Here is a 23,669-nt window from a genome sequence, read left to right as displayed (position 1 = left end):
CACCAGCCACATCTGTGGGGATTTCTCAGTGTACCTTCCTTAGAGGGTCACTGCTCAGAAGTTCACATTTGCTCAGTATACACACTTTTTGTCTGCTGGAAAGAAATCAGTTAAAAACAAACAGAATTTGGACAAGAGAGATAGGAGGAAAAAGGTTGAGAGAAGAGTGACAGATGAAAAAGGATGCCAATATTGGGAGAATTACATAGAAGAGAAAATGCCCAAATAGGCAGCACTGGGCACTCACAAAAAAACCTACTGAAAAATTCAGAAATGCACCCATCCATCATTAAAATGTTTTCCCCTAAAAAAGCCGAGTGTCCCTATAATATATTAGCGGAAAAACAAAACAACATAAAACAAAACAAACAAAAAAAAAACTAAAGAAAAAAAAACCCACTAAAAAACAAAAACCCAAAACATAAAAGATTGAGTGGATCAGAAAACCCCAGAGCACTTTTCTTCCTGAAATCATGAAAGCCTGCTGAATGGCTGGAAATGTCTCTGCGCTACCCTCACTTCTCATGATATTACTTTCCATTGCCAATTTGATCTTATTTCCAGGGTGGCCATTTCTCTTAGAGCCACACATGCTGAGATCAAAGGATGGAGAGGCTGTTATATACAAGACTAATGTTACAGAGAGAAGAGTTGGAAAGGGCTCAAACTTCATTATATATAAAAAAAAAAATTCAAGGCCTAAAAACCATTTTCAGAGGAAGCCAAAACCAAAAATAGTAGCAACTTTAAACTTCATTTCAGGAGCTTGAGGAATGTTATACCCCTCCATGTGGTTGCCTAGGGAACAGGATTCATTTATTCTTTGCTATTCAATAATTTCTTGGAAATTGCTACCCTATATTATATCTATGATTGTTAAATCTGCTCTAAATGGAAAAGCCCCTCAAAAAGTGCATTTTAGTTATACTACAGGAATCTTTGTCAGGAAAATGTTATAGAAAGCCAAAGTTCTTTTAGTTTCTCTTGCTGTTTCAATATATTAACATTCTTCTACTTGGATAGGAGATTTTGTTATCCATACTATCTTATTCTTTATTTTGTTTACTGAATTCAGAGTCTTCTTATAAATAAGTGAATTTGCTTTGATTAAACACACTTATCTGAGCATGTCAAAAATATAAATAGAAATATTCTGAATTGAACTAAACCATGTGAAATTAACCTGACTTCCCCTAAGCATTAATGAAAGAATATCCTTGATAACAATGTGTAAGAAGCAAAGAGAATATTTGTTTAATTTTTTTTTCAGATCTCTATTGGAGTATAATTGCTTTGCACTGCTGTGCCAGTTTCTACTGTACAACAAAGTGAATCAGCTGTATTTATACATATATCCCCATATCCCCTCTCTCCCATGACTCCCTCCCACCCTCCCTATTCCACCCCCGTCTAGGTCATCACCAATCATCAAGTTGATCTCCCTGTGTTATGCAGCAGCTTCCAACTAGCCATCTATTTTACATTTAGTAGTGTATATATGTCAGTGCTACTCTCTCACTTCATCCCAGCTTTCCTGTCCCCCCACCCTCTGTGTCCTTAAGTTGGTTCTCTACATCTACAGCTTTATTCTTGCCCTGCCACTGGGTTCATCACTACCATTTTTTTAGATTCCTTATATACGCATTAGCATACAGTATTTGTTTTTCTCTTTTTGGTTTACTTCACTCTGTATGATAGACTCTAGGTTCATCCACCTCACTACAAATAACTCAATTTCATTCCTTTTTATGGCTGAGTAATATTCCATTGTATATATGTGCCACATCTTCTTTATCCATTCATCTGTTGATGGACATTTAGGTTGCTTTCCTGTGCTAGACTATTGTAAAAAGTGCTGCAATGGACATTGCGCTACATGCACTTTTTTGAACTGTGGTTTTCTCAGGGTATATGCCCAGTAGTGGGATTGCTGGGTCATATGGTAGTTCTTTTTTTAGTTTTTTAAGGAATCTGATATTTGGTTTTCTGTACATGATAAATGTTTTTCAACTTTTTCTGTTATAGGCCCAACCATGAGGGAGAAAAGTTTGGATAACTGCCATGGGGAAGCTTATTGAAAGTGCCATCCATGACATTAGCACATGTCTGTTTTATGTAAAAACCACACTGCTGGCCAAATGCCTGTCCCTCTACTTCCTGTAACTCTATGAGCCCTAAGTAATTATTTCATTGAGTGTGCTGGGTCCTTCATCTCTGGCTCCCTGTGTTGTTAAATGAACAAAGGGCATTCTGAGAGCAGACTCTCTAGTGGGTAGAATAATCCTGCTGTTTATGTCCCTTGCTCATGCTTTTGGCTTCTCCACATATTGTCACTTTTTACAAGAAAACCAGATGAGGTTAAACTTTATCATCTCTTTACTTTCCTCTTTGAAACAGCTTGTGTTAAAACCTAAATTAGGAAAGAAACTGACACCAATGGTTAAAGGAGGGGGAGGCTTTGTGGTCTGGCAAGTTCAATTTTCTATCAAATTTTAAGATCCTAGCTTTGTTCCTCAAACACATACCTTCCAGTGCAGCCATCTCTGAAATGATAGCCATCAGCTGAATACCAAAATCTCAATTAACCAGAATCTAACCACAGGAGAAAAATTCCTACTTGTCATAAAGCAGTGTCTTGGGCACTATGGGGCTTAAAAATATGCCAAAATAATTCTTTTCTGCAGATCAATTTTAAGGGAATTGAGTGATAAGAGAACAAATTCATATAAGAAATCTTGTTTTTAGAAAATGAAAACACAATTTCCAGGGAAGGTCCTAAGATAAGTGCATACCCATTTCTACCTTCTACAACTAATTTCTGTACCACAAGAGTAAAGCTCAGAATGACTTTATGGGGTTGTCAAAAACCTCACTTTGCTCACTCTATTTTTTATTAACTCAGGCCTATTATAATGACTGTCTCAGGCTCCTGTGGAACACTGCATGGGGGTGTTTGAACACTTAAGTGCTGAAGTGGATTAACAAAGTTAATCAACACAGTTTTATTAATTTTAAGGTTTAAATTAGTAATGTGCATTTGTTGTTTTATTTGAGAATATTAAATTCTGCTACAGAAAATGAGAAATCAAATGGGAAAGGTGAAACTTGTAACATGTGGTACTTACAGATAAGTAATTTACGAGACATGAGGCATGAATAAAATACATAGATGTGCTGAACATAGAAAGGAATAGAAATGCTGAGTAAACACTAATATTGTCACTAAACATCAAATATACATGAGGCATTAGAATTGTCACTAAACATTACATATACATGATGTATACGGGTCCCTGAATATTTATGAAGTCTTAAATTGGCCACCCATTGGTTACACCCATTCTAGCTCCACAGGTAGTCTGACAGATAAAATCCATAGCTGCTCATAGACTAAATGGTGAGCTTACAATTGTGGCTAGACACAACTGTCCCTGTATGTCTCTAATTGAGCCTTCTTGCTCCAAACCTCAAGTCTTTTCCTTATAATTGCAGCATCAGCAAGGAAGGCTGGTTAGAGAGGAAGGGTTGCAGGGGGAGAAAGAGGAGGAGGAGGAGGTCAGAGACTGACCAACTGACCAGGACTCATGCAGTGTGGTCCTTCCACCACACCTGTACCCAAACCTAAGTACATAAACCTATTCCATCTCTTTCCCCTTACTTCTCACTGTGTTTTTAATTGATTCAAAAAACCATGTGACTCAAGCACCTCAATTTGTGATCCATAACCCATGGGATAGTTTACCTAGTGGTATATTTGGAGGCTACATTGCATCAAGGTAATTTCCCACATGACAAAACTCATCAGTGTTTCTTAAGCCTTCATACAGTTTGCTAATTAACTGACACCAAGGGCCAATAGAAGGAAAACGAATGAAAGGTGGCAACAAATTATTAATTAGCTAAAGTAGTTAATTCTGCTTAGTTCTACAGCTTGGTTACATGAGGTCTTTGTTGTGAGTTTATATCACATACATATAAAGAGTTGTGTTTTCTCCTAGTAAAATTATCCCTAGGTCAAATCATTAAATTACACATATTGGTATTTCATAATGTTCCACAAAGAGTACAGTGGTCTATAAAGGGGGCTATGAGTTCCAGATGCTCAGCCAGCTGAAGTTTCACTACCATCATTTTAGGAAGATGCTCACTAACAGTGCGAAACTAACTCATTCCACTGCACCTGTATTTATTTGCTACACATTTCACATGGAGCAGGCACTATGTTGTGTGCTGCAGTGGAGAAAAGGCGAATATGACAGAGTTACTATCTCAGAAATTTCATAGTGTATCACAGAGACACATAGTGTTATCACAAAGATACACTAAGTATCCAGATGATTATGATACAAGGAATTAGCTACATTCTATAAAAGACATTCAAACAAACAAACAAGCAAAGACATGCAAACAAATCTTTATGGAAATTCAAAGAAGTAGGCAGTCACATTCACTGTAAGAATCCCCTTAAAGTAAAATGGTACAAATTCTCCTGAGGGTAATTTAGCAACGTGTATGAAAAGCCTTAACACTGAACAGTTTATAGTAGTTAAAAATTGGAAATAATCTACATGTCTAACATTTTGGGAGTAGTAAAATAAACTCGAATACATTGATTAACTAGAATATATATAGCTCTTAAAACTTACATTGCAGATAGGTATTTCATTATATGTAATAGAAAAAGCATAAAATACACATGGTAAAAAAAAATGTTCACACTCTTCGAAAGGACAATGAAATGTCTTTCTCATACCTCAGAATCTCCAGTACCTTTACCCAAGTACCTTTACCAATAAAGTACACACACATACATATGTATGTAAAACTCTTTACTTTTATTCAAATAGTGGGTGACATACTATACCCATTGTTTGGCTCTTTGTTTTGGGCCTTTAACATTTACCTTGGATATCTTTATGTTTAGCAAAATATAGTTCTATAGCATGTTTGTAAATAGTCACAGAGAATGCAATTGTATGGATTTTAAATATATTTCACTTATTTAGTCCCCTCTTAATGGACACTTATACTGTTTCAAGAATTTTGCTATTACAAACAATACTGCAATATATCTAGATGAAATGTTTAATAATGTGTAAAAGTGTTCAAGATATTTTATGAAGTTAAAAAAAAAAGGAAGATGAAAGTCTGGTTTCCAGTTCTACATGTAAAGAGCTGGGAAGTTGCTACTCTATCCTAACAACAAGTAAAAATCTCAACAGACTGAAACATCAACACCTTTGCTTAGATTGTAAGAGAGGAGAAAATACAGGGCAAATTGCTGCCCCCAAGACTGGAGAGACAGGAAATACAGAGAGAATACAGAGACTCTTGTCTTAACAGAGCAGAGACTCAAGCATTGAAACCATTACAGCAACTGGAACAGGAAAACCTGAACTGTAAATTGAAAAATTGCTGGAGGCTTCATGTGAACAAATCTGAGAGTTAAAAACTCTAGGAGGACCCAGTCATGGAGAGGGGGGTAGGGGTTGGGGGTGGGGAGGCGTGTCCCCACAATATTGTGACATTTATCTCTAGAACTCTGACCACATTCCCACCCACAGTAAATACAGAGAAAACTCCCCTCAGGCTTCCAAGTAAGGGAAAGGGAGAGGAACCACCCCTCAGGCTTCCAAGTAAGGGAAAGGGACAGGAATCATTTTGAAATGTGCCAGAGCATTCTGTGTTTTCTAACAAGACCTGCCCTCAGGAGAAACTAGTTAATCAAAGTCTAACCTGCTGGGATAGTCATTTTTTAAAATTAATTAATTAATTAATGTATTTTATTATTTTATTTGCTACATTGGGTCTTCGTTGCTATGAGCAGCCTTTCTCTGGTTGCAGAGACCGGGAGCTACTCTCTGTTGTGGTGCACAGCCTTCTCATTATGGTGGCTTCTCTTGTTGCGAAGCACAGGCTCTAGGTGCACAGGCTTCAGTAGTTGTGGCACATGGGCTCAATAGTTGTGGCTTGCGGGCTCTAGAGTGCAGGCTCAGTGGTTGTGGTGCATGGGCTTAGTTTACTCTGCAGCATGTGGGATCTTCCTGGACCAGGGATTGAACCCTTGTCCCCTGCATTGGCAGGAGGATTCTTAACCACTGCACCACCTGTGAAGACCTGGGATAGTCTTACAGCCTAACCAATCTGGGGGAAGGGAAATAACCAATTGCAGCCTACTCTAGTCATTCTGGCCTCGAAATGGGGAAAAAAATCTGTGAAACTCTTAGGTTCACAGCCAGAGGCATAGCCTCACTAAAACACTCAGACCTAATCATAGGACTACTGAACACCTCCTCTACCACCACGTTCCTAATGGCCTATTTACAACAGTTCCTTTTACCCAGTACATCAATGTCCAGCTATCCAGAAAAATGACAAGGCACACCAAAAGGCAAAAAACACAATTTGAAGAGACAAACCAAGCATCAGAATCAAACATGGCAGGGATATTGGGATTATCAAGCTGAGAATTTAAAACAACTGTGAATAATATTCTAAGGGCTCTAATGAATTAAGTAGACAGCATACAAGAACAGATGGGCAATGTAAGCAGAGAGATGGAAAGCCTAAGAAAGAACCAAAAAGAAATGCTAGAGATCAAAAACACTGAAACATGAATGAAGAATGCCTTTGATGGGCTTACTAGTAGACTAAATACAGCTGAGGAAAGAATATCTGAGACTGAGGAGATAGCAATAGAAATTTTCAAAACTAAAAAGCAAAGAGAACAAAGACTGAAAAAAAAATAGAATAGAACATCAAAGAACTGTGGAACAACCACAAAAGATATAACATACACATGATGGGAATATCAGAAGGGGAAAAAAGACGAAAGAGCAGAAGATATACTGGAAACGGTAACAACTGAGAATTTCCCCCAAATTAGTGATAGACAGACCGAGGAAGTTCAGAAAATACCAAGCAGGATAAATACAAAACAAAACAAAAACAAAAACAAAAACAACAAAACGCTACACCTAGGCATGTGATTTTCAAACTATAGAAAATTAAAGATAGAGAAAAAATCCTGAAGGAAACCACAGGAAAAAAAACCTTACCTATAGAGGAAGAAATTACATCCTACCTCTCCTCAGAACCCATGCAAGCAAGAAGAGAATGGAGTGAATTATTTAAAGTGTTAAGAGAAAATAACCACTGATCTGAATTCTGTACCCTGCAAAATTATCCTTCAAAAGTGAAGAAGAAATAAAATTTCCTCAGACAAACAAAAATCGAGGAAACTTGTTGCCAGTGTACTTGTCTTATAAGAAATGTTAAAAGTTCTTTATAAAGAAGAAAAATAATGTAGGTCAGAAACTGAATCCATATAACGTAAGGAAGAGCATAGAAGAAGGAATAAGTGAAGGTGCATTTGGTCATGTATGCTTATGTTTATATCATATATATAATGTATAACAAAGTTAAAAATATATATACATACATATATACTTATATATAAGTATTATGAATGACAGTAATGACACAAAGGAGAAATTAGAAATAATTGTTACACTACCCAGGAAGTGGTATAGCATTATTTGAAAGTGGACTTGAATTCATGTAAATGTATATTGCAAATTTTGGGGCAATCACTTAAAACAAAGTTAAAAAAAGAAGTGTAGGGACTTCCCTGGTGGCACAGTAGTTAAGACTCCATGCTCCCAATGCAGGGAGCCCAGGTTTGATCCCTGGTCATGGAACTAGAGCCCACATGCGTGCCACAACTAAGAGTTCACATGCCACAACTAAGGAGCCTGCATGCTGCAACTAAGGAGCCCAGGTGCCACAACTAAGAAGCCTGCGAGCTGCAACTAAGACCCAGCACAATCAAATAAATAAATATTAAAAAAAAGAAATGTAATCAACATGCTAAACAAGGAGAGAAACTAGAATCAGATAAAATGTTCCATTAAAACCAAAAAAGTCAGAAAAATAGTGGAAGAGAAAAATAGGAGCAAAGAACAAAGGCAACAAATAGAAATAATATTGAATATGATAAATATTAATCCAACTGTATCAATAATAACTTTGAATGTCAATAGTCTAAATGCATCAGAATATCATGAAATGGACAGAAGGGATGAAGAAACAAGACCCAGGGGCTAGTATCAATATGGTGGAGTAGGAGGATCCTGAGCTCACCTCTTCCCACAGGCACTCCAAAATTACAACTACTTACAGAGCAGCTATCTCTGAGAATGACACAAAGACTAACAGAAAAGATTTTCCATGACTAAGAATATGAAGAAGGAATCACAATGAGATGGGTAGAAGGGGCAAAGATGCAGCCCAATCAGGACCCACACCCCCAGCATAGCCACCCATAATTGGGAGGGATATCAGAACCACAGAAGTCCTCCCCCAAAAGTGAGGCATCTGAGGCCCACATTGGGCTTCCCACCCCAGGGCTGTGTACCAGGAAGACAAGCATCCCAAACATCTGGCTTTGAACAGCAGTGGAGCTTATATTTGGGAGAACTGGAGGGCTGTAGGGAAGACTCCACTCTTAAAAGGCATGAGTAAAAACTCACATGCTCCAAGTTCCAGTGCCAGAGGAAGCAGTTTGAAATGCACCTGGGTCAGGCCCACTTGCTGACCGTGGAAATCCTTCCAGAGGGAGAGGAGGCAGCTGGGACTCCCCTTGGAGAGAGAGATGCTGGCAGGAGCCATTTTTGTGATCTCATTCACCATGCTGACACCTGTGTTAGCAGATCATTTTGGAATCCTTCCTCTAGCCTATTAGTGCTGGGAGCCTGCCCCATCCACCAGTGTGTCTGCAGAAGTCATGTACCACCAGGCCTCACAGCCAGATGCACAGGGGTCCTGTCACACTTGCCAGCACGCCCATAGCAATTGCACAAGGTAGGGCCTCACAGCGAGCATGCTGGGGGCAAGCCCCACCCACTAATACACCCTCAGTAGTTAGCCTCACTACAGTAGAAGGCACACACAGCCCACACAGGGGACATCTGGAGCATCTGGCTCATGTGGCCAGAGGGGAGCATGTTGCTGGGCCCAATGAACATCTCCCACATAAGAACACTTTTCCAGCATCAGGAGACCTACCTAATTTGTTAGATAAAAACAGAAAATTTGACAAAATGAAAAGACAGTGGAATATATTTTAAATGAAAGAACAAGACAGAACCTCAGAAAAACAGCAAAATGAAACAGAGGTAAGTAATCTACCTGATTAAGAGTTCAGGGTAATGATCATAAAGATGTTCAATGAACTTGGGAGAAGAGGATGAACACAGTGACAACTTCAATGATGAGTTAGAAAATAGAAAAACAAGAACCAATCAGAGCTGAAGAATATAATAACTGAAATACACCAGAGGGAATCAGCAGTAGATCAGATGATACAGAAGAATAAATCAGTGATCTGGAAGACAGAGTAGTGGAAATTACCCAAGCTGAAAAAAGAATGTTAAAAAATGAGGATAGTTTAAGGGACCTCTGGGAAAATATCAAATGTAGTAACATTTAATTATAGGGGTCCCAGGAGGAGAAAAGAGAGAGAAATGGCAGATAATTTTTTTGAAGAAATAATGGCTGAAAATGTCCCTAACATGAGAAAGGAAAACAGACATCCAGGTCCAAGAAGAACAGAAAGTCCCAAACAAGATGACTCCAAAGAGACCCACACCAAGATATATCATAATTAAAATGGCAAAAGTTAAAGAGAGAATATTAAAAGCAGCAAGGGAAAATCAACAAATAAACATACAAGAAAAATCCCATAAGGCTATCAGCTGATTTTTCTTTTTTTTTAATTAATTAATTTATTTATTGGCTGCATTGGGTCTTTGTTACTGAGTGTGGGCTTTCTCTAGTTGCAGCAAACAGAGGCTACTCTTCATTGCAGTGCATGGGCTTCTCATTGCAGTGGCTTCTCTTGTTGTGGCTCATGGGCTCCAGAGCACAGGCTCAGTAGTTGTGGCACACAAGCTTAGTGGCTCCACAGCATGTGGGATCTTCCTGGCCCAGGGCTCGAACCCATGTCCCCTGCATTGGCAGGTGGATTCCTAACCACTGCACCACCAAGGAAGTCCTCAGCTGATTTTTAGTGGAAACTTTACAGGCCAGAATGGAGTGGTATGATGTATTTAAGGTGCTGACAGGGAAAAACTTAAATCAATAATTCTCTACCCAGCAAAGTTATTATTCAGAATTGAAGGAGAGAGAAAGATTTTCCCAGGCAAGCAAAAACTAAAAGACTTTATCCTCACTAAACTGACCTAACAAGAAGTGTTAAAGAGTCTTCTTGAAGTGGAGAAGGAAAGGCTATTACTAGAAATTTTAGAACATATGAAAGAAAAATTCTCACTGGTAAAGGTAAATATACAGTAAAGGCAATGGATCAGCCACTTAAAAAGCTAGCATGAAGGTTAAAAGACAAAAGTCATAAAATCAGCTTAACTACAACTAGTAGTTAAGAGATACACAAAATAAAAAGATGTAAAGTATGATGTCAAAAACACTAAATGTGAGGGAGTAGTTAAAATGTAGTGCTTCTAGAATGCATTTGAACTTAAGTGACTATCAGCTTAAAACAATCTGCTATATATAGATCAATATATATAAACTTCATGTTAACCACAAACCTACAAGATACACAAAAATAAACAGAAAGAAAACCAAATATAACACTAAAGAAAATCATCAAATCACAAGGGAAAAGACTAAATAAAGAAGGAAGGAACAGAAAAGAACTACAAAAACAACCAGAAGACAATTGAGAAAATGGCAATAAGTATATATCTATCAATAATTACTTTAAATGTAAATGGACTAAATGCTCCAATCAAAAGATATGGTGGCTGAATGGACCTATCTATATGCTGCCTAAAAGAGACTCATTTCAAACCTAAAGACACACGCACATACTGAAAGTGAAAGGATGGGAAAAAGATATTTCATGCAAACGGAAACAAAAAGAAATCTCAGGTAGCAATACTCCTGCCAGACAAAACAGACTTTAAAGACTGTAACAAAAGACAAAAAAGGGCATTCCATAATGATAAAGGGGCCAATCCAAGAAGAGAATATAACATTTGTAAATATGTATACACTCAGCATAGGGGAACCTAAAAATATAAAGCAAATGTTAACAGATATATAGGAGGAAATTGACAGTAATACAATAATAGTAGAGGGCTTGAATACTTCACTTACATCAATGGATAGATCATCCAAACAGAAAATCAATAAGGAAACCATCAGCCTTAAAAACCACATTAGATCAGATGGACTTAGTATATATATAAAGCATGTTTCATCCAAAAGCAGACATATACACTTTTCACGTGTACTTGGAACATTCTCCAGGATAGATCATATGTTAGTCCACAAAACAAGTCTCAATAAATTTAAAAAGGCTGAAGTCATATCAAGCATCTTTTCCAACCACATTGGTATGAAACTATAAATCAATTATAAGAAGAAAACTGGAAAAAACAATAAAAAAATACTGGAGACTAAACAATATGCTACTAAACAACCAATGGATCAACAAAGAAATCAAAGAGAAACTTAAAAAAATATCTTGAGACAACTGAAAACAAAAACACAATGTGTCAAAATCTATGGGATGCAGCAAAAGCAATTCTAAGAGGGGATTATATAGCAATACAGGCCTACCTCAAGAAACAATCTATCACTATACCTAAAGTAACTAGAAAAAGAAGAACAAATAAGGTCCAAAGTTAGTAGAAGGAAATAATAAAAATCAAAGTGGACATAAATGAAATATAGACTAAAAAAATAGAAAAGATCAATGAAACTAAGAGCTAGTTCTTTGAAAAGATAAACATAATTGATAAACCTTTAGCCAGACTCATCAAGAAAAAAAAGAAAGAGGGCCCAAATAAATAAAATCAGAAATGAAAGAGAAAAAGTTACAACTAGGATCAGAGAAATACAAGGGATTATAAGAGATTACTATGAACAATTATACACCAACAAATTGCATAGTCAAGAAGAAATCAGTAAATTCTTAGAAACACACAATCTCCCAAGACTGAATAATGGAGAAATAGGTATCTGAACAGACTGATTATTAAGAGTGAAATTGAATCAGTGATCAAAAACCTCCCAACAACAAAAGTCCAGGATAGGACAGCTTCACAGGAATTCTACCAAACACTTAAAAAAAAGTTAATACCTAGCCTCCTCAGAATATCCCCCAAAAGTGAAGAGGAAGAAACTATGAATTCAGTAAAGTTGCAAGATACAAAATCAATATACAGAAATCTGTTGCACTAATAATGAACTATTAGAAAGAGAAATTAAGAAAACAATTCCATTTACAATTGCATTAAAAAGAATGAAATACCAAGAAAAATTTAATCAAGGAGGTGAAAGATCTGTACTCTGAAAACTATAAGACATTGATTAAAGAAATCGAAGATAACACAAATAAAGGGAAAGATATTGCAAGCTCATGGATGGGAGAATTAGTATTGACAAAATGCCCATACTACCCAAAGCAATCTACAGTTCAATGCAATCCCTACCAAAATACCAACAGCATTTTTAGTAGAACTGTAGCAAATAATCCTTAAATTTGTATGAAACCACAAAAGACCCCAAACAGTCAAAGCAAATTTAAGAAAGAAGAACAAAGTGGAGGTATAACACTCTCTGATTTCACACTATATTATAAAGCTATAGTAATCAAAACTGTATGGTATTGGCACAAAACAGACATATAGATCAATGGAACAGAACAATAGATCAATGGAACAAACTTCCAGTTATTAGATAAATGTCATAAGGATAGAATGTATGACATGGGGAATATAGTCAATAATATTGTAATAACTTTGTATGGTGGCAGATGGTTACTAGACTTTTTGCGGTGATCAATTTGTAATGTATATAAATGTCTAAACACCATGTTGTACACCTGAAATGAATGTAATATTGTATATCAACTATATATCAATAAAGAAAGAGACCCAGCTATATGCTATAAGAAACCTGCTTTAGGCCTTGCAGACGCTGCCACACCAGAGCCTCCCTCGCATCCTAACCATGGTCAACCCCACCATGTTCTTTGACATCGCCATCGAAGGCAAGTCCTTGGGCCACGTCTCCTTTGAGCTGTTTGCAGACAAAGTTCCAAAGACAGCAGAAAACTTTCATGCTCTGAGCACTGGGGAGAAAGGCTTTGGTTATAAAGGTTCCTGCTTTCACAGAATAACTCCGGGATTTATGTGCCAGGGTGGTGACTTCACACGCCATAATGGCACTGGTGGCAAGTCCATCTATGGGGAGAAATTTGATGATGAAAATTTCCTCCTGAAGCATACGGGTACTGGCATCTTGTCCATGGCAAATGCTGGCCCCAACACAAATGGTTCCCAGTTTTTCATCTTCACTGCCAAGACTGAGTGGTTTGATGGCAAGCATGTGGTCTTTGGCAAGGTGAGAGAGGGCATGAATATCGTGGAAGCCATGGAGAGCTTTGGGTCCAAGAATGGCAAGACCAGCAAGAAGATCACCATTGCTGACTGTGGACAAATCTAATAAATTTGACTTGTGTTTTATCTTAACCACCAGACCATTCCTTCTGCAGCTCAGGGGAGCACTCCTTCATCCCCATCTGCTCGAAATATCCTATAATCTTTGTGCTCTCACTGCGGTTCTTTGGGTTCCATATTTTCCTTATTCCCCTCCAAGTTTAGCTGAATTGAAAAGTTAAGTTTATGATTATGAAATAAAAACTAAACAACTACAACAAAAAAGAAACCAGTTTTAAATATAAAGACGCATATAGATTAAAAGTAAATGGATAGAGAAAAGCATACCATGCTAATACTAATCAAAAGAAAGTGGGTGGTTAGTGCTATATTAATTTCAGACAGAGCAGACTTTAAAGCAAGGAAGGTGTTGAGGGGTAAAGAAGGGCATTACATAATGATAAAGGAGTCAATTCCCCAAGAATATTTAGTAATCCTTAACATGCATGCACCTAACAACAGAGTGTCAAACTACATGAGGCAAAAACTAACAGACCTGCAAAGATAAATAGATGAATTCACTATCGTAGTTGAAGATTTCAACATCCCTCTATCAGAAAAACAAATACCATATGCTAACTCATATATACGGAATCTAAAAAAATGGTACTGATGAACCCAGTGAGAGGGCAAGAATAAAGATGCAGTTGTAGAGAACGGACTTGAGGACTTGAGGGGTGGGGGGCGAAGGGGAAGCTGGGACAAAGCGAGAGAATGGCATTGACATATATACATTACCAAATGTAAAACAGATAGCTAGTAGGAAACTGCTGCATAAAACAGGGAGATCAATTTGATGATGGGCAATGACTTAGAGGGCTGGGATAGGGAGTGTGGGAGGGAGTCGTGCGAGGGAGGGGATATGGGGATATATGTATAAATACAGATGATTCACTTTGTTGTACAGCAAAAACTGGCACAACAGTGTAAAGCAATTATATTCCAATAAAGAGCTTAAAAAAATCCCTCTATCATAAGTGGATAGATCCAGCAGGTCAAAAGTCAGTAAGAGACATAGTTGAACTCAACAATACCATCAATCAAGTGCATATAATTGCCATCTATAGACTACTTCATTCAACAACAGCAGATTACACCTTCTTCTCAAGCTTGTATGTAACATTCATCAAGCTAGTCCACATTCTGGGCCAAAAAACACACCTTAACAAATTTAAAAGAATAGAAGTGATACAATGTCTACTCTCAGACCACAATGACACTAAACTAGAAATGAATAACAGAAGGATAGCTGGAAAAGTCCCCAAATACTTGGAGACTAAACAGCACACTTCTAAATAACACATGGGTCAAAAAAATCTCAGGAGAAGTTTTTTAGTATTTTGAATTAAATGAAAATGAAAACACAACTTACCAAAAAGTGTAGGATGTGCTTAAAGCAAAATTTATACAATTAAATGTGTATATTAGAGAAGAAGGAACTAATATGGGTAATTTAAGTTTCCACCATAGGAAACTAGAAAAAGAGCAAATTAAATTCAAAGTAAGCAGAAAAAAAAATAAGAAGAATTAGAATAGAAATCAATGAAATTGAAAACAGGAACTCTAGAGAAAAAACAGTGAAACCAAAAGCTGGTTCTTTGAAAAGATAATAAAATTGATAAGCCTCTATTCAAGCTAATTAAGCAAAAAAAAGAGGAAACAAACAATTAGTATTAGAAATAAAACAGGGAACATCACTACAAATCCTACAGGCATGAAAAGGATAATAAGGGAATTCTATGAATTCTATGTCCACAAATTTGATAACCTAGATGAGATAGACCAATTCATTGAAAGACACAATCTTCCAAAACTCACACAAGCAGAAATAGACTATCTGAATAGGTCTATATTTATTAAGGAAATTGAATCAATAATTAGTAACCTTCTAAAACAGAAAACACCAGGCCCAGATGTGTACACCAACAAATTCTATCAATTGTTTAAGGAAGAACTATACCAATTCTCAACAGTCTCTTTCAGAGGATAGAAGTAGAGGGAATACTTGCTAAACCATTCTATGAGGCCAGCATCACCCTAATACCAAAATCAGACAAAGACATTACAGAAGAGAAAAATAAAACTAAAGATCAATATGTCTCATGAACATAGATGCAAACATCCTCAACAAAATACTGGCAAATCAAAGCCAACAATACATGAAAAGAATTATACACCATGACCAAGTGGGATTTATCCCAGATATGCAAGGCTGGTTCAACATTGAAACTCAGATAATGTAATCCACCACACTGACAGTCTAAAAAAGAAAAATATCACAAGATCATATCACCAGATTCAGAAAAAGCATCTGACAAAACCCAACACACATTTAAGGTAAAAACTCTCAATAAACTAGGAATAGAGGGAAACGTCTTCAATTTAACAAAGAATATTTACAAAAACCTACAGCTAACATCATGCTTAATGGTGAGAAACTCAAAGCTTTCCCACTAAGATCAGTTACAAGGCAAGGATGTCCCCTCTCACCACTCCTTTTCAATAGGAAAAGCTGAAAAGTTCATACTGGGAGTTCCAGCTAACACATTAAGATAAGAAAAGGAAATAAAAATTAAACAGATTGGGAAGGAAGAAAATAAAACTATTCTTAGATAACATGATCACCTATGTTGAAAATCCAAAAGAACTGACAGGAAAAAAAAAACACCTCTTGGAACAAATAAGTAATCATGGCATGGTTGCAAGATAAAGGTAAATATACAAAATTAAATTGCCTTCATGTATACCAGCAATGAACAATGAAATCTGAAATCTAAAACATGTCACTTACATTGTATTATACTTAAATATAAGTCCAACAAAATATCTAAAGATCTATATGAGGAAAATCACAAAACTCTGATGAACAAAACCCAGTAAGAACCAAATAAATGGAGAAATATTCCATGTTCATGGTTTGGAAGACTCAATATTTTCAAGATGTCAGTTCTTCCCTATTTGATCTATAGATTTAACGTAATCCTAACCAAAATCCCACTGACTTATTTTGTCAACAAATTGATCCTGAAGTTTATATGAAGGGGAAAAACCCAGAATCACCAAAGCAATATTGATTGAGAAGAACAAAGTTGTAAGACTAACACTGGCTTTAAGACTTACTATAAAGCTTAAAGTCAAGACTGTGGTATTGACAAAAGTATAGACAAATAGATAAATGGAACAGATTAGGGAGCCCAGAAACAGACCCTTATAAACATAGTCAACTGATATTTAACAAAGGAGCAAAGGACAGCATTGGAGAAAAAACAGTCTTTCAACTAGTGGTGCTAGAACAACTGGACATCCTCTACAAAAAAAAAATGAATCTAGACACAGACCTTACACCCTTTACAAAAATTAAATGAAAATGGATCACAGACCTAAATGTAAAATACAAAATAGAAAACTCCTAAAAGATAACATAGGAGAATATCTAGATGACCTTGGATTTAATGACTTCTTAGATACAACATCAGAGACATGATCCATGAAAGAAATAATTGATAAGCTGAACTTCATTAAAACTAAAAACTTCTGCTCTGTAAAAGAAAATGCCAAGAGAAGAGAGACAAGTGACAGACTGGGGAAAATATGTGCAAAGGATACATCCAAAAATAGAGAAAGAATTCTTTGAATTTAACAATAAGAAAACAAAACAACCAGATTAAAAATGAGACAAATACCTCACCAAAGAAGACACACATATGGCAAATGAGTATATGAAAAAATGTTCCACATCATATGTCAGTCATCAGGCAAATGCAAGTTAAAATAGCAATGAGATACCACTACGCACCTATTAGAATGACCAAAATTTGGAACACTGACAACATTAAATGCTGGTGAGCATGTGGAGCACCAGGAACTCTCATTCATTGCTGGTAGGAATACATGATGGTCTGGTACAGCCACTTTAGAAGACAGTTTGGCAGTTTCATAGAATATTAAACATACCTTTTTTTTTTAAGAAAGGGTATTTTTTGTTAATTTATTTTATTGGCTATGTTGGGTCTTTTTTCTGTGCGTGGGTTTTCTTTTAGTTGCGGTGAGTGGGGGCTGCTCTTCGTTGTGGTGCGCAGGCTCCTCGTTGCCGTGGCTTCTCTTGTTGTGGAGCATGGGCTCTAGGCACATGGGCTTCAGTAGTTGCAGCACATGGGCTCAATAGTTGTGGCTCACGGGCTCTAAAGCGCAGGCTCAATAGTTGTGGCGCACGGGCTTAGTTGCTCCATGGCATGTGGGATCTTCCTGGAGCAGGTATCGAATCTGTTTCCCCTGCATTGGCAGGCAGATTCTTAACCACTGTGCCACCTAGGAAGCCCTAAACATACTCTTTTTATAAGATCTGAAGGAGTTGAAAACTTATCTCCACACAAAAAACAGCAAATGGATATTTACAGCAGCTGCATTTATAATTGCCAAAACTTGGACGCAATCAAGATGTCCTTGAGTAGGTGAATAGATAAACTGTGATACAACCAGATAATGGAATATTATTCAACACTAAAACAAAAATAAATGAAAGCTATCGAGCCATGAAAAGACATGAAAGATACTTAAATGCATATTTCTAAGTGAAAGAAGTCAATCTGAAAAGGCTACATACTGTATGATTCCAACTGTATGACATTGTGGAAAAAGCAAAATTATGGAGACAGTAAAAAGATCAGTGGTTGCCAGCAGTTTGGGATGAGGCAGCAATGGGAGAGATGAATAGGAGGAAACAGAAGATTTTTAGGGCAGTGTAAATACTCTGTATGATACCATAATAATGACACATGTAATTACACATTTATCCAAATCCATAGAATGTACAACACCAGGACTGAATCATAACATAAACTATGTACCACTCTGGCGGGGGACATTGATAATGGGTTGTGCATGTGTGGGGGCAGGGAGTATATTCGAAATCTCTGTACCTTCTGCTTAATTTTATTGTGAACCTAAAGCTGTTCTAAAAAAATAAGATCAATAACAAGAGAGCAGATTATAAAATAGCATATATAGTATAATCCCATTTTAATTTTCTTAAAAACATATTTATTATAGGGAGAATAATCCAAAAGGAATGACTATATGTATTAACAGTAGTTATCTTAGAGGTAGAGTTAAAGGTAATTTTAATTTTCATCTTTTTATTTTCTGTGTTCTCTGTTATCTAAATTTTCTACAATGAACATGTCGTTTATAAAATTTAAAACCACTAAAATAAATGGTTTTAAGAACAGCTTTGTGGATGAGACCACATTTGAAACAGGCCTTGAAAGATGAATGAAATTTTGACTTGTTGAGATACAGAGAAAATATTAGTGATAAAAGGAATTGTGACTGAAGCTGTATGGGGTGAAGAAGTTCAGGCAAGTTGAAAATAAAATTGTCTAGTTAGGTTAGAGCATAGAATATCTGTAGAAAAGTGGTGGAAAATAAAGAAGTTGGAAACTGAATTGAGACCTTGCACATTAGATGAGGTGTTTACACTTAACACAGCAAGTAGCACAGCAGAGAAACAATAAAGACAGAAGTGGGCAACAGCACCTCTTTTATTTAGTCAGAAAAGCTAGTTATTCAGAATATTCCTAAGTATTTAGTTCAGCCAACAGTTGGTGCTACACCTGATACACCTTCAAAAAGGAGCCAAAATTATCTAACAGAGGGTTTCAGAGAGGGAAAGATTAACCTAAAGGTGATTCAATGTCACAAGGCAAATGTAGTGGCAAGTGTTAAAGAGTTATTGCTATACAAAATACGTTCAAAGACATTGATACTCACCACCCAAATGATTCCACAGTAGATTATTCAATAAGCCTGTGGGGCTTATACCCAAGAGATGGACAAGGGAAAAATGACTGAATTACAAGATTTCTACCAATGCCATGAAGCAGAAGAACTATTTGAAATGCACACCAATTATATTACTGTCACTGCAGAAAGACTGATCCCAGGGACACTGAAGGGGTGTCTGGACATGGGATTCACACTGCTGCTATCCTAAGCACTTCCAAAATCCAATCCAGAATATTGACTCTCTAACATTTCTGGAGTAAATGATTGACATGTTCCCCACTAAGCAGAAGAGCGATAAAATACACCAAATGGTTCATACCATAACACTCCATTCCAAGTATTTGAAAACTGGCCTAAGACAACTCAAATCAATTCAACCCAGTAACCATTTAATAAACAGCTCTTATATGGGGATCAACAGCCCAGGCATTATGTGCCACGTTCTTTATAGACCTTTTGTCTTTAATCCTAACAATATCACACAAAAGGTATTATCATCCCCATTTTACAGAAAAATAGAACATGGCTCAGAGGGCTTAATTTGCCTGTGCTTTTCACACAACTAACAGGACAGAAAGCCAGCATTAGGGCCCATCTGGCTGAGAGCCAGTGACTCCTCCACTGGGCAACATGGCCCAATACTCCCACCTGCCCCCAAAACAGCATTCAGAAAATGTCATCAATGTTGTTTTCCTCTGCCAATACCATGATCAGAGCAACTGTGAGAAACCCTCAGGACTCATTTCAGACACATAACTCAATCTCTCTAGCTCCTCAGAATAATAATGCCATAGCAAACAGCAGAACCAATAAAAGTTTCTAAGGAAAGATCTGTGCCAAATATTTTTGTGGCCGGCCTCTTTCTTTGCCTCAATTGCTAGCAAAATTAAAAACTGGGCAGAATAATAACCATCTCTTTCATTGATTTGGGGATCAGAAAAACAGATTCCTTTTGTAAAACCAGTAACAAGAAGTTTGTCTCCAAATATAATGCTGATATATCTTAAATATCAGAAATTCCCTTGAAAAATCTCAAAAATGAAATTTCAACTGAAAATATCTATAAATAGCACAGAAGTGAGCAAAATCTTACTGGAATGAGAAAATCAGTGAGAGGCTCTTTTGCTATCTTTATAGAACAAAATTCTCTAGGGAACAGAGGCAGTGTTCTAAGAATAGAAAGAACATTTTCTCCCTGAATACCCCATGACTCCCTAACATCACTGCTTTCATCTTACATCCGCAGGCAGCTTTCCTTTTTCTCCCCCAAAGAAAAGGCAGGGACATATCTGGTGGAAACATCTCAACATCGCTGAATATTAGACGATGTACAGAACAAGAAAAAGGACATTACTGGGAAAATGTTTTCCATAATCTCACCAAAGAGCAGTTGAGGCAAACAAGGAAAAGCTAGTAATCTATTAAGAAATGCTCTCACTGACCTCCATTACCATTCCTGTAGAGCAGAAGGCAGCTGAATAGCAGGAAGGAAACAAAGGAAAAGGGCCTAAACACCAAAGGCCTCCACAGCCTACTCTCCCACCCACTAAACACTTAGCGAGTCCCCACTATCGACTAGGCATCAGGAATACAAAAACAAATGGCAATTCGATTGGATGTCTCTGTTACTCCCCATAGCACATCACACTTCTTTGTAGCATCCATTACAGGATCACATTTCTGTCTTTTTTGCTATGTGATAAATCTTAAGACACTTGTTTACAGAAACATAAAATGGTGCAGCCACTATGAAAAACTGTACGGTAGTTTCTCAAAAAAATTAAAAATAGAATTACCATAGGATTCACCAATTCCACTTCTGGGTTATATCCAAAAGAACTAGAGGCAGGGTTTTGAAAAGATATTTGCACACCCATTACAAGCATTGCTCACTCTAGGCAAGAGGTGGAAGCAACCCAGTTGTCCACTGACAGATAAATGGATAAACAAAATTGTGGTATATACGTACGGGAATATTACTTGGCTTTAAAAAGAAAAGGACATCCTGTCACAGGCTACAACATGGATGAATCCTGAGGACATTATGCTAAGTGAAATAAGTCAGTCACAAAGAAGACACATGCTGTATGATTCCATTTATATGAGGCACCTAGGATAGTCAAATTCATTATGGAGAGTAGAATAGTGGTTGCCAAGGGCAGGGGGAAGAGAAGAATTAGTCTTTAATGAGTATAGAGTTTCAGTTTTACATGATGAAAATATTCTAGAGATTCACAACAGCGTGAATATACGGAGCACTGCTGAACTACACTTAAAAATAGTTAAGATAGTAAATTTTCTGCTTTGTGTATTTTACCATAATTTGAAAAATTTTTTTAATTAAAAAGAGACTTGTTTGTCCCAAATCTTTATTATTTAAGCACAGGTCCTTGCATATAGAAGATGCTTAATAAATATTTATTAGATAGATGGATGGAGAAATGGAGAAACGGATGGACGGACTGTACAGATGGGAATGTGAACAGAAGTGTGACCTATAAACCAATAATTACTATGCAAACATTGAGAAATGGGCCCTGTGAATGTGAAGAAGTGGAGAGTTCTTACTATGGTTGGTTGTGACATATTTTTCATATAGAATTACTTTGTTTCACCAACCAACACCACAAAAACTTTTTTATATAGATTCAGTTCTATCTAGTTGAATAATTCTTATTTTTTTCTCTTATTTCTCTTCACCACAGGATAATCTGTCTTCTGACCCAGATGATATTAAAACAGAAAAATCTATTTTCTGTCACCTTTGCTTTTTCTAGCACCTCTCTTAATCCAAAAGGGTAATGTGAAATAAAGCTTACACTCAACACTGCAGAAGATGAAAGCGGGTGATAAGTTGCTTGCCCATAGGTTATCCATCAGCTGTCCTCTGGGGCATAGTGTTATGAAGCTGTGTCGTGTAATAAACAGCAGGCAAAAGGAATGATCTCCATTTTCTGACTCTGAAGTGCAGGCATGTGCTATAAAACTAAATTGACATCTGTTAGCAGGCTTGTCACATGAATGGTTTTTTCATGCAGAATCTGGAATAAATGAGATCTTAAAATAAAACTTGGAACAGAGAGGCTGCTTTACATAATTCCTTCTAATGGTGTGCTGTGAACCCACCACACTGATTTTAAAGAGAGGTTCTTATGAGAAATGTTTCATTATCATTTTAATTGCAACACTGTTGAATGCCATTCCACGCTAGGAAATTTGGGATTTGTAAAAGGTCCTTATATTTTTAACTGAAAAGTGGCAAACGAAATCTTCCTTTTCTAATATTTTCACGGATGAAAAACAAATCAGGTTTTACCTCCAAGTGAAACTGTGCCCACCTTTCCCCAAGCACGTGGAGCCACCTTCATGGGTGGCTTGTTAATGCAGGACACCTCAGAGGCTGGCGTGGCTGAGCTCCTGAGGCAGAGATGGCCGGCCCGGGTGTGACCTCACAGAGCTGTTCAGGAATCTCTCCTTCAGATTCACTAATATCATAGCAAGTTCTTGGGGCTCTTCCTGTCAAAAGGCATTAAGCCTTTTTTCACACACATGAAGGATCTTGCAGAGTTGCCTAACCCAGTGAATCTGAGCTGTGTGGCACCGAACACAGCATCCCTCTATCGACCCACCATCTCCTTTAGGAAAGAAAGTCACAAAAACAGGAAACCTTTACAGGCACCTGGAGCTTAGAGCCCCTCTCTGCTCCCTCAGGATTCACGTGGCTCTCATTCCCCAAAGCTTGTCAAAATGCAAGATTCTCAGACACGTACGCCCACCCCTGGTACACAGCAACGAAGAAAAACAAATGCCAGCTCCCTGGAGCCTAATTTCCTCCATATGTGAAATCTTCCCCTTTGGTAATAATACTGGGCCCATTTGAAAAATCTTGAAGGAGTGCGAGTCAGTCACAGTGCTCTACAAAATAAAGTCCCAATCCTGGTTCCACGAGTACTCCTTATTCATCCCTGTCACCAACGTGAGTTTATCTGCCTGTACAACCTTCTCAGACGGCAGGGATCCATATCGCCCACCTTACAATAAGGAAAACTGAGGCACAGGGGGCACAGAGACTTGGGGAGGAGCCAGGGAGTGAGGCTGCAGACGCTGACGGCCAGGCTCTGCACCCCATTCCTATTTAAAGGGTTTTACGCACAGCAGGCGATGAGGGATTTGCAAATGGCAGGCTGAGACACTAAAGTCCTCATGACACAGGGAGGCTCCTCAAAGGGTGATCTTCACGTCACCTGGGGTAGAGGTTGGGGTTGGTTAAAAATGCAGGTTGCTAAGCTCCATGTCAGACTAGCTAAATCAGAATCTCTAAGGTTGGTCCTGGGTTTGATATTTGAATCAATCTCCCTA

At 37.4% G+C, this 23,669-nt stretch overlaps 2 protein-coding genes across 2 annotated transcripts in view; one reads left to right on the top strand and one right to left on the bottom strand.

Annotated features, from left to right (window-relative positions):
- The window catches only part of METTL24 (methyltransferase like 24), a 112,665-nt gene that overhangs the window by 20,820 nt on the left and 68,176 nt on the right, over window positions 1-23,669 (bottom strand). The gene's annotated exons all lie outside the window — the stretch shown is intronic.
- Window positions 13,036-13,573, top strand: LOC130856017 (peptidyl-prolyl cis-trans isomerase A-like). Its single transcript, XM_057740179.1, has one exon. It carries the CDS (start codon window positions 13,039-13,041, stop codon window positions 13,531-13,533), a length of 495 nt encoding a protein of 164 aa, XP_057596162.1. The 5' UTR covers window positions 13,036-13,038; the 3' UTR covers window positions 13,534-13,573.

This window comes from Hippopotamus amphibius, chromosome 6 (assembly GCF_030028045.1).
Source record: "Hippopotamus amphibius kiboko isolate mHipAmp2 chromosome 6, mHipAmp2.hap2, whole genome shotgun sequence".
Lineage (NCBI taxonomy): Eukaryota > Metazoa > Chordata > Mammalia > Artiodactyla > Hippopotamidae > Hippopotamus > Hippopotamus amphibius.
The sequence above is the reverse complement of the archived record's forward strand: the minus strand, read 5'-3'. Positions and strand labels throughout refer to the sequence as shown.

What these genes read in the sequence shown, in the direction of transcription:
- LOC130856017 (XM_057740179.1), top strand. Translation starts at nt 13,039, where the DNA reads ATGGTCAACCCCACCATGTTCTTTGACATCGCCATCGAAGGCAAGTCC.